Source organism: Ursus maritimus, unplaced genomic scaffold, assembly GCF_017311325.1.
Source record: "Ursus maritimus isolate PB19 unplaced genomic scaffold, ASM1731132v1 scaffold_4, whole genome shotgun sequence".
In the NCBI taxonomy this organism is placed as follows: Eukaryota; Metazoa; Chordata; class Mammalia; order Carnivora; family Ursidae; genus Ursus; species Ursus maritimus.
In genome coordinates, this window is record NW_024426552.1 from 53,465,699 (window position 1) to 53,483,016 (window position 17,318).

At 42.4% G+C, this 17,318-nt stretch overlaps 1 protein-coding gene across 1 annotated transcript in view; it reads right to left on the reverse strand.

The window, feature by feature from the left end:
- Positions 1-17,318, reverse strand: part of MORC1 (MORC family CW-type zinc finger 1) — a 161,503-nt gene that overhangs the window by 28,483 nt on the left and 115,702 nt on the right. The window contains exons 18-21 of the mRNA XM_040621719.1: positions 15,845-15,910; positions 14,663-14,910; positions 14,451-14,481; positions 10,237-10,344 (exon numbers count right to left, since the gene is read on the reverse strand). Of these exons, the coding sequence (XP_040477653.1) occupies positions 10,237-10,344; positions 14,451-14,481; positions 14,663-14,910; positions 15,845-15,910 (453 nt within the window). The remainder of the gene's footprint in view (positions 1-10,236; positions 10,345-14,450; positions 14,482-14,662; positions 14,911-15,844; positions 15,911-17,318) is intronic.

The window sequence follows — 17,318 nt, forward strand, 5'->3', positions numbered from 1 at the left end:
GTGAACATTATGTTCTAGGCTCTCCTCTCTCATCTGTAAATTTATTCCCTAAAATTGAGATCCCAGTATGGGTCAGACGCTGTTCTGATAAGGAATACAAAGTCCTGCCTTTATGGAGCCTATTTTCTAGTGAGGGAAAAAGAGATGTTAAGTAAATAAAAAGATGGATATGTGATATGATGTCAGGTAACGTTAAGTTCTGTGAAGAGAAGTAACACAGGTAAGAGACTGAGAACAGCCTGAGCCCCCACACTGAGCCCAGCCACCTCTCTGGGCCTCGCTGTTCTCACCCCACACCCTCCATGACTCCTCCTCTCGACCCACTTCTCCACAAACATGCCAAGTGCCTTCTTCTCTCAAGCTCTTTGGTTTGTTGCTGTTGATTCACTTGTTCCTCCAACTTTTTTCTAGTTTTTCTTCACACATCCTTCGGTCGGGCCTGTCATGCCAACCCTATACAGAACTGTGCTCACTCACCCTCACCACACCCAACACCGACACTTCCTACCCCTTTCCTCTGCTTTCCTTTCCTCCTGAGCACTTGCCATCATCTCGCCTGCAACACGGTTTATTTACTTGTCTGTTTGGGGTCTGGCTGCCCCGCTGGAACGGAAGCCCCACAAGGACAGGGAGCATTGTCTGTTATCTTCTTGCTGTATCGCCAGTGTCTACGACAGTAACTGATACTCAGTATACTCACAGAATCACAGAAAGTCCTGACTGTACACGCGTGCAGCTGGGGGCTTGGGGGGAGTAGAATCTAGGCATTCCAAACAGCAAAGGAAAAGTCAGGGAAGCAGAACTAAGCTCAAGGTGTTGGAGGCCAAGGAAGGTCAGGGTGGCTACAGTGAAGTGAAAGAAGGGATGAGTGGTAGGAGATGAGAACTCAAAAGAGGTCAGTCCAGGTCACCTAGGGCCTTGGAGGGCACAGCAAGGACACTGAATTCTGTTCCAAGTGTGAGCAGAAGCCATCAGAGGGTTCTGAGTAGGAGAAGGGCATGACCTATCTTCTGGATGAAACAGATTTTTAGGCCGTGGACGCCAACAGAAGCAGCGAGGTCATTTAGAGGGTTATTGCTACAGCCCCGACGAGAGATGGTGAATTCCCCGGGGTGGCAGCTGTGGCTGAGGAAACACAGGTATACATTCAAAGGTTGGCTGGGCAGGACTGGCTAACAGGTTGAGTGCTGGGTGTGAAAGGAGGAGAGGAATTCAGGACGCCTCCTAGGCTGTGGCTTGAGTAGCTGTGAACGGTGGTGCCATTTACTGAGTTGGGGGAGCATGAAGAAGTCTCTCGCCGCTCCTTCTTCCCTTGATTTCTGTAACCTTCTGTGTCCCAAATCTCCTGGGATCTTTATTTTTCTGTCCACACTTGATCCTTCAATAAACCTATTAAAATTTCAGGGGTTCAACCATCACCCTATGCAAACAATGGTCTGATCAGCAGCACCAACCCTAACATTCCACCTTTACTCCAGTTTGCTCCCAACTGACTTCTGGACACTTGCACATTTTGCTGGAACTTCAAACCTTCAGTCCCACGTGTGCCCACTCGGGTCGCTTGTCGGCTCTTCTCTTCCTGTTTGCAACAGCCTGCAGTTCCCGGCTGCCATCTCCAAACTGCTCTCCCTGCCTAGTCTTCCGTGCCCCTCTCCAGTGTCAGCTCTGCTTCCCTCCAAGTGGCTCCGTTTTCCTTGCCATCCTGATACTCCAATCTTTAGGCAGCAAATCCTACTTGGCTTTTGGGTCTTTCTTCTTCTACTCCATCCAGGACAACAGCATTATCACAACCTGATTCATTTTCCTAAACAAAATCTCCACGATCAAACGTTCCTTCTCAAAACCTTCCCACAGGTCCTGACTGGTGACTGCCTCAAGTACGAACTCTGAATCTGGCTTCCAGAGCCCTTCTCAGTGTGATTCTAAGTTACATGAACATAATCTCAGTACTTAACAGACACCCTGCTATAACCAGAAGGCTGTCCTCAGAATTCCCTGTAAGCACTATATACACTCCTGCTTCCACATCTTGGCCCGTACAGTTCTCTCTAACATGGTATGCCTCTCTCTCCTTCCCTCTTGTGTTTCCCACCTTTCAAGACAAGTGTAAGCCCTATTCTTTCCAAGATGTCCTTCTCCAGCCCATACTGATTTCTTCCTTTCTCTGAAAACTATTAATAGTAAATTACCAACAGATTTTTATTATTAATAGCCAAGCATCTTATCTATGTAACCCAGATAAGGCTGGGATCCTACAGTGGCCTTGATTCTTGCATGATACTTCAGAGCAGAATTCGAAACTTGGATCCATCTCCCCAAAACAAATCCGACTCTACAAAGCATTAATAAATATACAGAATTTACTGAAAACTGTATTGAGAAATGGAAGAAGTGGTTACATAAGGCAAAAATCTATTTCAAATCACCATGAAGCACCTCGATTTCTACGTCTTTGACTGCTGGCTGCCTGCTCACCTCTCACCCCACACTTCTCCCTCCAGCCTCTCCAATTCTTCATCACCATGTTTTTTGGCTTCCAGGATGACCCTCCTCCTTTCCCCAACGCGTCACATGCACCCTTCCAGCTCTCCCTTTGTTTCCACAGACCAATTTTCAGTCTCTCAATTTTCATTCTTTACTCCCATGTCCTGGCCCAACCAATAAAGGCTGAATTTGCCCTCTTCAGAATTATAGAAAATGGTGTTTAAAAATGTTTTTCATAACACAAATAATTTTCACTCTGTTACAAATCATCACATTAATTCTCGTAACAACCTTGAGAGTAGGTATGATTATTTCCATTCTATAAGTAAGAAAACAGAAGACCACAAGTTGATACCACTGACAAGTGGCACGTAGGTCCGACTGTGAACCTGGGTCAGTTTGTCGGAGCGCACAGTCTGTCAGCTTCCCGTAAAATAATGTTAACATGTGGTTTTGTAAAATTCTCTTCCAATTTTCCTGCTCCTTTAGAGCAAGGATAATATGTGTGTGTTGGGGGAGGGTGTCTCTCAGAATCTCTGATGTATTATTCAATACACTTGTCTTAACTGGTACACGGTTGCTGGTAGTCCCCACACTGGCACTTGAATATTCCGGTTTGTAAGCTGCTCACGAGATCTTCCTTTGGGTCAGGGGCTGTAGCACACGCTGTCCCTGTGTCTGCTGTAAGTCTGCTGGTGAGCTGATGAATTATGCTGTGGAGAGGGAGTATAGACATTCTTTCCTCCATAGCCCTTAGGGCAGTTCTGGTTTGTATCTCGTAAAGGAGTTGGCTCTGCCGGTGAGATTACTGATACTGTCAGCAACAACCACAGCCTTACACAAGTTCATACAGAGGCAACGGTAACATCATCTACCAGGAAAACTAAGAAATGGCCTGCCTTTGAAATTAAGGCAACTTCGATCATCTGAAATCATGTTCTTGCAATACCATTGCAGTTTCCCCTTAAAAAACAATTTCTGTTAGAGGAGTTGGAAAAATGGTGCGGATTTAGGGTGAATGCAGCTGATTTAGGGACTGACTGGTGCAGCAGCCCCTGGTCAAGAGCTTATGCTAAGGATATAATAGGAAAACATGTTTGTGACCCTGCGGGCTTTAGCGTAAACGGCAGAGCATGCCGAGCAGTTGGGAACACCCGGCTTGCTCAGTGTGGAACGCTGCCCTCAGATAACAAGCGGCCAGGAACGCCTGGTCAGCTAAGGGCCGAACGCCCCCCAACCGAAACCTGATTGCTCTTGACAATAGCCCGCTGGGTCCATAGAAACATGTTTAAGAATAGGCCTCACTTGCTGAATGTTCCATCATCTACTCCCGTGACCTTCCCCGTGATGTACTACTGTTCACTAGGGTCATGAGACTCCCCTTGTCTTTGATTGTTTACCGCCAATAAATACACGAGGTTGCAGCTTTTTGGGGCGATTGCACGCTTTGCGGTCGTCCCCTGCACCCACGCTTGCTTTCACAGCTAACCTGTCTGTGCCTCGTCCTTCTCCCGAATCGCGCTGCTGCTCCGCAGGCGGTGTCACAGCAGACTGGCCGTGCAGGTTACTTGCTTTCCTTCTTTTTTCACCTGCTCTTGGGTCACCGAGGCATCTCTTCACTTCATTGTCGTACAGTACTGAGTGCTTGTAGCTGTTGTTTCTGGGTGTTGTGGTTTGGTTTGGTTTGGTTTGGGCTACCACAGAGCACAGACCCAGGCCCTGGAGACTCATCAGCTACTCCAGATGGCCCCCAGCTTTTCTGACATACCATGGAGACCCTGTCAGTGGCCCTAGAGAGTCAGAACTGGTTGATGACTTTCCTGAAAGATGCTCCCAAAGAGCTAATGAGGTGTAACTGGGAAAGGACTTCATTCTGAGACAGGAAGATGGTTCCATCCACTCATTGTTTTGTTCATATGTGCCACATTCTGGGCTAGACTCTGGAGGTTCCAACTTTCATAGTAAATACAGAGACTCCACTGCCAAATGCTTAAAATGTATCTGTCAACGATGATCTGGCCATCAAAATTTTAAAAATATCTGCAGATTGGGAAAAATGAGAGGAATCCATCTGCCAATCTGTTCTTGAGACCAGGTGGAAGCCAAAAAGGCCTAAATGACCACAGAGGGCAAAAAAGGCTCAAGGCAGGCCAATCAAAAAGGTAGTAGGGCTCCTTGTTATTAACTAAGCAGGTCTAACCCAACTTGAAGTAACCACGACAGATGTTCTTTCACTGTCTTTCACCTGGGTTTGCCACTGATATTCAGAGCAGAAAAAGAAAAAAAGATTATTATAAAATTTGGAAAAATAACAAATACCAGTATTTAGGAAGAAGGCAAATGCTGTTTCATATTAGAGTCAGAAAATATACCTTATGCCAATTTGGAGCACATTCTCCCCCAAGATGAATAAAAGCATGCACATGGGCAACAAGAAGTTGGTACTTCTACACTCTGACTCAAGTCTCAGAAAATTATTCCCACTCAGCTTCTCTGACTTACTGTTGGCATTGGTAATGCTATTCCCCTGGTGTTCCTGAATTTTGAAGCTTTCTTCAAATTGATCATTTGCTTTCCTGACCATCTGCTGTAGCCTGGCAACCTAATTTTCCCAGTCACCTTTCAGGACAGACCCCCTAGGACATCTAGTCTGTACAGTCTCTCCCTATGGCTCATCTGGTGACATAACTTGAGACTGTTACCACTTCGCTAGGATACTTGGTAATCTACTCCCTTGGGTTGCTTTTATTTTTATTGCTTCTATGAAGCATGGTTCAGTGCCAGCTGATCAGATGGCTTGATCCTGAGCGGAACCACGTGGTATGGAGTTCATATGCCAAATTTTTGCCTAAAGTTGAACTGCCAATATATCACATAGCAGTGCACTCGCGTTTTTAATCAAACTTAGACAAACTCTTAATTACAACAGTACCACAGGGCCATGCTTGAGTAAAGCAGAACAACCTGCACCCAGACACTGGTCCCCCTGACAGAGGCTGGTGCTTCTATAGGGGGTGACCTAAAAGATTTTCTGCTTCCCTCCCATCTGGGGTTAACTGGGACAAATTTGAACTTTACCCATGGGTTTGGAAATGCCTGAGACAAAAAGAGTTCAGAACCAGAGAGGGCAGAATATGCGTTTTGAGCATGGAAGATGAAAAATAATAAGTCAAAGGTCAGGCAACACCAGTTCATGGAAGGGGTTGGTGGTCAAGTTATGACCACAACCACATTCCTACAAGTGGTAACCCTGAACAAGGAGAAGATTCTTCTTTCCAGGAACTGCCCCATGATGATCCTGACGATGTCTAGGTGACTCTGGGCTGACTGGAAAGAGAAGGGCCAGGTCTTAAGCAGAAAAGAACTTTCTTGGATAGGTCAGATTTAGGGTGGATAAGGGGAGAGATGAGCTAAAGGGAAGTTAGCTTGATGTGGGCAAGGAGAATGGATTGATTTTTTAAAATGAATTCAAGACTCTTGCCTGGAGAAGGCCCATCTATGGAATGGAGGAAACCTGTCTAAGCCAAAATGCTGAATGTTAATCAATGTGGTGTTCATTTGTACCTCGAAATCCTCACCCCTGAGTAAGGTGTATCTGTGTACTCCAACCATCTGTGTGGAACGGGCTGGATGACACGAGGGACAGTGCACGGAGATGGAAGATAAAGGGAGAAGTCATAAGGAGACGTGGTTAAGAAAGTGGGAGCTCAAGCTGAACAGCTAGGGTTCAAGGTGACCACTTCCTGCAGTGTGACCCTGAGCGAGTTTACTTCCCTCCCCTGTAAGATTGGGGATGAAAAGAGAATTTACCCCTCAGGTTACAAGAAGAATTAGATGAGATAATACACGTGAAACAGTATCTGAATTTCATCATGGCCACAAAGAAAGAGGAAAGGCTCAACCCCACTAAAACACACACGCACAGGTACACACACAGAGGAATTTCAGAACACAGTGTTACAGGGTCAGAGATAATAAATCTGGATCGCATCAGTCCCCCTGAAGGGGTGGAGGGAACTGTACCCGTGCTAACGAGATCATGAAAAATAATGAAAGAAGTTTGCTGCAGTGCAGACAGATTAGCTCCACACGTAATGTCTCCAAGGGTCCAACGGGGAGGCTACCTAGAGCATTTTGAAGAGGTTTTAAGATGTTCTTAAAAGGTTCCTCATTATTTTCATGACAGTTTTTTAATCTCTAGAAAATGCCTAGAGTTTTAACTGAGTCCCAGTTGGAGACTTCCACAGCGCCAAATGACATGCAAGGTCTTACCAAGAACACTCTCATTGCAAGGACTTTGAAAATGAATGGACCGCGCTGGCCAGAAGGCCAGGCATAAATTAATACCAAGAAGGAAAAAAAAATGCCACACAGGCGACACCAGCAAGCTCTGTGATCAGAAGCAACTGGAGAAAAGGAAAATGAAGCCCAATGCCACATGGACGATCTGGAAGCATGTTAAGTGTGAGACACGGCATAGAACAAAAAGACAAACCTTACAAATGACTAGAAAATTAGTGTTATCTCAACAAGAAAAGAAATACAACAAAAGAATATGTTTTCTTAAAAAAGAGCTTCCATAGACCATAGGTCCTGGAGAGAAAAGAATATGAAGAACATTCAGTCAAGAATGAGGTGGAGCGAGGGGAGGAGGAACTTAGGAAAACAGGTCAAACTGCTGTAACCCTAAGCCGCAGCAGACAAGATGCTCTGGAAGAACGAATGATAATAGGGCGGCAGTCATCAGCAGTGGTCAGAATCGAGAGAGATCGGAAAAGCCACTAATACTCTCATCATTTCGGGCGAAGTTGCACAACTGTCAGTAGGACAGCCCGAGTGAGGTGTGCCTGGAACTTGGAAGAGAGAAAAATGAAGTATGCTACCATAAAAAAAAAAAAAAAATTTGCTCAAAAGGCAGATGGACAGACGCAGCAAAGGGAAGAAGGCGCTTACCAGAACGGACTTGTTCTCCATATAGCATGAGAAAGTTATACTCCTAGGAGCACAGGTGGAACAGGGCCTGGGTGCTGGGCCAGTGTCCCTTTAGTGGTATAGTCAGTCACATGGGTAACATCGTCACTGTCCTGCTTTGGGGGAGGTCGACACGGCAGCCTGTCTTAGCTGGAAGCCTTTTCAATATTCAGGCACATAACTCACCAGCAACTGCCAGACCGTAACTGGCCAGGCCATGCAGATCGGCACAAAGGGAGAGAATGCGCAGTGCAAGTCGGCGCGGGCCTTCCAACTGGGCAGAGGCCGTATTTATCTTTCAAATGACCCAACTGCTATTATGATATTATACAACAGTCTCATCAGTTTGGATAATGTAAAATCATCCCTGTGAGATGGGCTTTCTTTGATGTGCTGAACCTATATTTCTAAGCCTATTACACTTGAAAATAAGGCCCTGGACCGCAGTAAATTCACCAAAATAATAAAAACCACCTGGTTGCAAGGGGATGAGAAGTGTCCTGTGTAGTAGCTAATTCTTCTTCTCTAAGTGATAACCTCTCGCAGTACTGTTAGCCCTGAGTGCCTTCCTTCTTTAAATGAGACAGGTACGGAGTCAGAACTAAAACGCATGCACACACACACACACGCAGAAGTACTACAGGGAGAAGAGAACCAGGTGGAAGGCCGGGGGTTAAGAAGAATCATTTTTTAATTTCTGAGTTTAAGAAAGTACAGACAAACACTCAGAAGGAATTATTTCCTACTGGAATTACTGCAACTACAGCCAAACACAGAAATTAATGTGCATCTGTGGATGATTCATATTTATCTAAATAAATCAGACACCCTGAGTTTGAGAACAGACTTCCTGCTAGGATCAATGGGCCACAAATAAATCCTACCCCCCCATACACACACGAGTAACATAAAACTTGAGAAATAGTACATAAAAAGACAACAACAATTTTAATATAAATGTCATACTTAATTTATGAAAAAGTACTCACTAAAAGCTCTATGCAAAGCTTAGGGAAGTGACAGAGGGATGGCTACGTGAAAAACATGCTGACAGGATTCTGGAAAGCAGGTGGTGACTCATACAGCTGACAGGTGCAGCGACACCATGTTCTCTACAACACTAGTTGTACCTCCTCGTTCTTTCTGGTTGCCAATTAAATTTTGACTCTTTTCCTTTTGAAAAATACTTCAGTGTTTCCTTTCTTCCTGGATTTAGTTACTCTTTTTTGTCAGTATGAAGGTTTCTCCTGCTCCCTTTCACAAATGACTCCTAGACCTTTTCAACATCCCTTCAGATGGTCTCTTAACGCCATGACGGTTTATGGAGGAAGCGATGTGATGCCAGGGAATAAGGGTGCAGGGAGGGAATGTGGATGAGAATGAGACAAGACCGGCCATGAGTTGGTCACTGTGGAGCTGGGAAATGGGCACAGAGGAGTTGATGGTACTATGTTTGAAATATTCCATCATGAAAAACATTTTAAATTAAAACCTCCATTATTGTTATACTGTGTACTTTCTTCAGTGATTTTCTGCTGACGGGCACAGAAATTAGGCTGAAGTCAGAAGTCATATCCTAATCCACAGTTCCAAATAGCATTTTGAGATATCTCACCTAAAGACAGGTATAATGAGACCAGGCCCCCCCTTTTTTTTGAGAGGCGGCTGGGGGTGGGGGAGAGAATGTGCTTGTGCACTAGGGAGGGGGACAGAGAGAAAGGATCTTAAGCAGGCTCCACACCCAGCATGGAGCATGACACAGGGCTCGATCTCACCACCCCGAGATCATGACCTGAGCCAAATCGAGAGTCTGACACTTAACTGACTGAGCCACCAAGGCAAGGCCAGGCCCCTTTCTAAATACTCTCCCTTATATTATCATGTCAACAAACAGCAACCGTCTAGGTGACTATAGTTATTCTTATTTAAAGTTTAGCTATAAGCTTCTTGGCGATCAAAGTAAAAAAAGAGCTCTCTATAATGAGCAATACAATTCATATTCTAATAAAAGGAAGCACCAAATAGATTTTTTCCTGACATTAAATTCTAATGTCTAAATGAACTTTTAAACTACAGTGCAAAGAACACTAAACAGCATAATGGACAATGTCTTCAACATGGCTTCACAGACGCAGTGTTCCTCACATGGCCAGTCCTTGAGTCAATTCCTCCTAAATACCAAAGGCTTTCTTTCACTTTTGCATCAGTGAGGCAAAGCGAGTCTGCTGGGATATACAGGATAGTCAGATACAAAGGTCTTTGATAGTGATACCACAGTTAGAATCGGGGATACACAATCTAGGGGGAATAAACAGAAATACATCTGTATTTCTTGAACAGACTTCTCTAGGGCTTTTGGCAGTGGCCTAACATAAGTCAGTTGAGAATTACACTTTCTGGTGGGGATCTATGTTATGATTGCAGAAAGGGTCATATGCTTTGGATTTGGGCAGGCAGGTTTCACGATGACCTTCAAGTTATATGTATCATTTATATGGATTTGCATACTAGTAAAGCTTTCTCACCCTGACAACTCAGATGAAAAGCATCATAGATTAGGGGTCAGGACATACAAGTCACAGTTCTATTTTCACTAGTTTCCATAGCCTTGGATATGTAACAGTTTTTCTGAGTCTTGTTTCTTCACCTAAAAACTAGGTTATTCAATTAACTGTTTCAGTTACTTTCAGGTACTAATATGACATGCTTCTTGAGTTTCCCTAATCTTCATGAATGTGAATCAATCTCAAGGTGTCATTTAGCCTATGACATTTATCTCACCAGGATTATATCTGGACAATCGTCATTGCTGGTTTCAACTTCCGTCAAAGCCTTACATTCCCGCACAAGGTTTTGACTCTGCTTCCTATTCATTTCCAAAGAAGAGGCCTATGGCAAGATATTAACAGAAAATATACAAGGGTTAGCAGCAATCACTGGGATGTCTTAAACCACATTTATTCAGCCTCTATTCAGTTCTGTACAGAAGCAAACTTCTGTAGGATAAACAGGAAATTCAATTTCCGATCTTTGCCCTCAAGAAGTATATGATTTAGATAGGCACTTCTAAAAGTTAAATAACAATACACAACAATAAAATAAGAGCATCATAAGGCAAATTAAGTGTGAAATGAGTGCTGCAGACCATGGGCCTCAGTAGTGAATCAAAGGGCTGGTAGTATTTTGCAAATGATCTCCATGAATTACTGCCCATACACTGAATAAATAACATCTCACGTGGATATACACGCTGTTCTTAAAATTTAGGTAGATGTTGCTGTGGGGACATAAGATACACATTCGTTTCAAAATATCTATGATGGCTTTATCTTACGTGGTCCTTAATCAACAGATACTAGGCATGCCTAGCATTACGTGAGATGTCTGCGTCATCTTTTTAAAAGATGTCCTCACACTTGAAAAGATGGGAAACAGCTGGTATGAAAAATGTACAATGCAGGGAAAGGTCTCCTTTGATTGGAATGGCTACCAGTGAACTCTCAGCTTCTCAAGACCAAGAACTGTGTCAATCTCTGAGTCCTCGGTACCTGGCCCAGCAGAAATGCTTAGCATATGTTTGTTCAGTGGAATGAATTAACAAAGGACACAGAGAGAAAATTAAAAGGAATTAAAACCTGCAGCTGTAGGAAACAATAAGAATATTATTTTTACAGGGAGCCCGGCTTTCAGGAGATGGGGAGAATGTTTAGAATGAAGCAAGTGGAATCTTCTGAGAAACACAAGGGTGTGATAAAAACAATTCTCTAGGAAGAACAATTAATTACCTGTGTTAATAAAGCTGAACTGTGGTACATTTAAGCTAAAACATCAGCTAATTCCAGAGCCATTGTCATCAAGCTTTTGGAGCACATTATAAGATTGATGCAGAGCTATCTGCCTTCCTAATTCCATCTACTTAGGCTAATGTTAAAATTAATGACACTTCCTGCACCTCCTCTGGTAGTGGAAATGCCCAGTGTGCTTACTGGACAGATTATCAGAAATTGACTGCAAATAATCCTGAAGTAATTGAAAGTTGTTTCAATTACAGTTTAAAACTTGGTTAAATTCATTTTTCAAATGTTAGGGAATTCCAGAGTCTTCTCCTGATCTATCTGCCCCAATTCTAAATTTTTGTATAGAATATCTTCTGCAGTGAAATTATCTTGAGTTTCCAAGAGTTGACATACAACCCATCTCCATGTCTTGCACATTCCACTTGCTAATCAGTCCATTCTAATCTGGCTTCTATCCCCTTCACTCCAACAAAAACAGTAAAATTCTTCTTGAGATCATTCCTATTACCACTAAGTCATTAAGTAAATGGACTTTTTTAAGCCTTTCAATAGAATGTAGTCTCTCTAAACTCTCCCTGAACTGACATTTCCCCCTTCTTGGCTTTAATGAGGAAGCAAGCACCTGGTTTGTCCTCTTCCTGCCCGGCCATTCCTTCACCATCACCCGGGCACACTTACCATGACAGCTAGCCATGAGATGGTAAAATCCCTCAGGCCTCTGTCCAGTCTTTCTTCTCTTCTTACCCTTATTCCTCACTTGGCATGTCCTCTTCGAGGTCTCAAACTACAAAAACTGATTTCCCCTCATAGGCCAACCCACCTTCTAGGATTCTCTATTTCAAAGAATGGAACTACCATCCAACCAGGTGCAAGAGCCAGAAATTGCCATTTCCCTCTGCTTCACCTTCACCTTCTATACCCAATACATTGCCAACACGGGTCAGTGTCTCCTACTCAAGACAAATACACAAGCAACAAATGCACAAGCAACAAATGCACCCACCCCAGTCCAAGTGGCCAGTGTTTCCCCAGGAGACACCGTTAATAGCCCCCTGACTGCTCCGCCCACATTCACCACAGGCTTCCATACTCAGCCAACAATCTTTTCTAAAGGGAGACCTTATCACACCACTTCCCTTCAATGGTGTCCCACTGCTTTTAGGACAAATGCAAAACCCCTTGTCAAAGCCTATTGGACCTGCATGGTTCTGGTCACTTCCTACACATCTCACACCAAAGCCCCTTTCCATAGAGCTTCCTTGTCTTCCTAAGGTACTCTGTGTTCGCCAGCACCCTTCTTTAGCATATGTCTGCATTGTTTGGAAATGCTCTTCCTCTCTTTTTACCAATTTAATTGGAATTCAATCCTAAAAATTCAGTCATTGCTTTTTCAGGATTTTTCATCACTTTTCCCCATTCAGTCCTCCCAGGCAGGGTCAAATCCCTTATTATAAGTATTCATGCTACCAAGTCATTAAAAGCTGCCAAGTAGCAGTTTACATTTGTCTAATTATTGGATTGTCTGCCTCCATGTAAGTTTAATGTGAGTAGGGACTGTATGTGGATTTGCTCACAGTTAAATCCCCTGTAGCTGGCTAGCATACTGAGTGGCACATAACAGACGATTTTACACACACACACACACACACACACACACACACACACACACACACTAAGTGAATCTTTATAGTCAAAGTCTAAAAATATGTTATTTTAACACCTAGGCACACTTCAACTTCTCAATCACTTATATGTTTTTAGAGCATACAACCTACTCATAAAATATGCCAACAAATCCCAAATCTTGAAATTGCCCAGTTAATGAAAGGAAATCAGAGTTAAAGGAGATATGACTAGAAAATAATGCAACTATTTTTTATATTACATACATGCAGTATTTAGACACAGCAAAGGTTAAATAAATATCTTTTGAATATATGAACTCGCATGTGTATATTTCAAAGTAATTCTAACAAATAATTCTGTCGATTATAGATAGTTTTTCTTTTTCTATAGTCTTGAAGAAAGATTTAGGGCCCAACTTCAAAATTACAGGGAACTGGACTTGAAATATTTTAAGAGAATGAGCTACCCAAAAAAGGAATGAGAAAGGCTACCTTAGGGGGTAATAAGTTTCTGTCACTAAAGATTTTCTAGAAGAGTCCATACACCCTTTGCCAAAGATTTCACAAAAGAACGTGTGAGATATTTTTGCAGTGTAACCATTGTTCAGAATAATTCCTTTTGAAAGAACCATGCCTAAAATATCATGTCTCCCACAATGCTTAACACAGTATCTTTACACAGGGCAAAGTTCAGTAGATATTTGCTGATCAAACTAGTTTACTGCTTTCAGAGCCTATGGCAATTTATTTGAATATTTTCTCTGGTGGCTCATCTCTACCCTTCAAGGGTAAATTTAATTTTGAGAAACAATACAAAGGCATGAGAAATCAAATTTAATGAACAAGGCAGATAAACTAGGCAATGCATTTCAGCTTACAAAAGATTTTAAACGGTGGTGAGGTATTGTTTGTCATCACCTACCACTGACTCTGGCACAGGGTTAGAATGAACACTCAAACGTAGGTTTCTTATTATTAAACGCTAAATCCAAGAGCAAGTTCTCAAAAAGGAATTAAATAAGAATAATGTTGTAAGAATGAAAGTGCAGTGATTCTTTTAAAAGAAACAAACTCATTTGGGGGCGCCTGGGTGGCACAGCGGTTAAGCATCTGCCTTCGGCTCAGGGCGTGATACCGGCGTTATGGGATCGAGCCCCACGTCAGGCTCCTCCGCTATGAGCCTGCTTCTTCCTCTCCCACTCCCCCTGCTTGTGTTCCCTCTCTCGCTGGCTGTCTCTATCTCTGTCGAATAAATAAATAAATAAAAAGAAAGAAAAAGAAAAAGAAACAAACTCATTTGGAAATTGTGGGATAGAACATTTGTTATAATCAGTCTTATCACTTAATTGTATTATCAAGATTATATCCCATTTTTCCAGAACCTTGACTACCGGGGTAAGTACCTATTGTAAAATTTGGCTAAGCATTTTTGCTATAAGGCGTTGAGTACAGAATCCTCAAGATTACAGGCTCATCCTAGATGAATATGTGTCTCTCAAATACAGATTTTAAATCCTTTTCCCATGCAGGCATTCTTTGGGGCCCTTCAGTTGGTAAGCATCACACACTGCACTGATGTGCTGATATTAGCCTTCTGACTTTTCCTCCAAAAGAGAAGAGAGAAGAAAAAATAGAAATTGGGACCCTGTCCTGGAAACTCAGATGACAACGCGTATGCTATAATTAGAGTGCTTTAAAAATGTGAAAATGAAGCAAAACCTTTGCCCAGTGCTATTTCCAGAATAAGTGAATGTCTATACATTTTATGGATAAGAAAAGAAAAACACCTGGGACCCCTGGGCTCGGCTGACGTTTTCCCGCAGGGCGGCTGGACGTCTGTGCTGTTGAGGCTTCGCTTTCTTCTGTGGAGAATTCGTCATAATTTTAACCTCTGCAATATACTCCACATCAGGGTCTGTCCCTTCTGTGTTTCTCTTCCAGCCTCTGTGGCTGACAGAAGGCTCAAAGGAGGTAAGAGACTCCTGCTTCAAGTCATCGCCCCAAAGTCTGACTTTCTGAGTTTTCGTATTTTTCTGGAATAACAAACAACATGTATCCATTAGTTGACAGCCAGCTTATTTATAATTATCATTTCTCTCAAAACCTTATGACATTAGGCGATACGTATTACTAATAAGCACCTTAAAAACACTTTAAAAAGCAGAAGTATAGAAAAGAGGCTTTAGCAAATATATACCACTGCAACGCAGAGCTGGCCTGAGCCAAGAAATCTTCCGATTCTGAGGAGGCAGAAGACTGCAGACTGAGAATATGCTTCCTGACTTCCTCCCAGCAGAGGTTTGCTTGCCTTTGGTTCCCTGGTGCATATATGTCAGTAATCTAGCTACAGGTCAGCTGGGGGGTATCAACCCTATCATCTGCCTGTTCAGAAATAGGAATAACTAAAATTGTAGGGTTTTCTGTGTGTGTACGCACACGCTCGTGTGTGATTGATCTAACTGAAAAGCCCTAAAGGCTACAAAAATATTCTAATATTTAAATTTTAGGTAACAGACATCTGAGGACTATAAAGTAATAGGACATATAGGAAACACAAGAAACAATGTAGGAATTACATAGACAACATATTTCTAGGCAAATATATATATATATAGACTGAATCAATGCCTCTTTCTATATATATGATGACATATATACATAGACACATACATAAACATAGAAAATATGGAAAATACATTAAAATATTTAAAATGGTCATTATCTGCAGACAGTAAGACAATGGGTGATTTAAACTTTCTTATTTATCTCTTATTTACTTTATTTTCTAAGATTTCCTGATAAACATGTATCACTCTAATAAGACACAAAAATAATGGAAGTTAAAAATATGTTAGTGCTTTAATCTCTGAACCTAATTAACCATGGTGACATTTGGCCCTTGATAAAGTCTTACCCTTCATACGGGAAACATGACACAAATGGCTAAATCCTACTTTACTTACTGACCTTAGATGCTGAAGTTTGGCAGGGAGTAGTGAACTCAGTGATCCTACTTGTTGGTATAAACTGAGGCTTTATGGGAAAAAAATCATTAGATAAATGTAAGTAAAAATAACTTTCAATTGGAATATTATAATAACTCAATAATCTTCACTTCTTAAAGGAGTTTCAAGATTGCGCACCCTCACTGATAATTTTTTAAGGGGTCCGTTGTAGGTTAGATATACTGTGACACTGTTCCAACGAGTGGTGACCAGGTAACACAAGAGAATGCAATGGTTGTCAAAGTATTACAGAACAGATATCTCAGGAGCAATTTCAAGGAACTGCTGTATCAAACATGCCTCCACAGCCCATCTGCTTCCTCTGGAGACCCTTTGCTCCCCATTTGCAGGTTCCAGCATCTGGAATGAAACCTGACCTTCAGCAATAGCTCTGTCTAGTTCAGAGCTCGGGGCCGGAGCTTCAAGGGACTTTTGAGGGTGGACTGGCCTCAACGGTGTGCCTAATACTTGGATGCTGCTTGTGCTCACAGGCACAGCTAGAGAGAGAGGAAGCATTTGCTCTCCCTCAAAAAGAAGCACCTTTCAAGCTAATATTTTGATGTGATGACAGTCATGTTAAAATGATGAGATGTTAATGAAATACACCGAGAGAAGATAAAGAGTAATACAGGCCCTGCATGCTAGGCTCAGGTTCATTTCCCTTGGGGAGTAAGCCTGGTTTAGGGGTCTGCTTGGACCTCCTATTCATGTTTAATGTACCACAAACACCTGTGCGGTCACCAGCTCAGTGGCCAGATTCTCTAGGACATAAAATTTACTTTCCTCTTGTAAGTACGCCACCCCAAAAATCAGGAGTCCCGACTGATTAAGGGTTGGTTCCACTCTCCGCTGAGAACTTTTCTGATGTGGATGGCTGGCAAAGATTTTGAAATGGTGCCTTTTCCTCTGTTCTCAGACCCAAATGCCTCTTGGCACATCCTATAAACTGCAGGTCTCTTTCAAGACAACCCTTCCAAAGCTGAATTAATTCACTTCTATACCAGCACCCGCCTTCAACCAGTACTTCCCGATGCATTCCCTCTCCTGACAAGTGACGTCACCAAACACCAAGACACCAAAGCTAGGTTATCCTTGATCCATCATCAGCCTCAACCCTCTCCACCTAATCACTGATGAAGTCTTGTGGATTTCTCCACTTACATCTCTTCTAAATTCAAAATTTTCCCTAGCCTCAAGTCACCATATTGTTTTAAGGTTTTTATCACTTCTTGATTGAACTATTTTCTATAATCTTGTTTTTCTTGCTTCTGTTCCCTTCCCTCTGATCCCCCAAAGGAGGACTAATTGCTTTATCTTCTATAATCCCATAGCATTGTTTCTTTTTAGATGTTTATGTAGATAATATATTCATATGGAACTATACACATTTTTAAGAATGTTTTTAAAAGTCTCCTTACCACTCCATTCTTCATTTG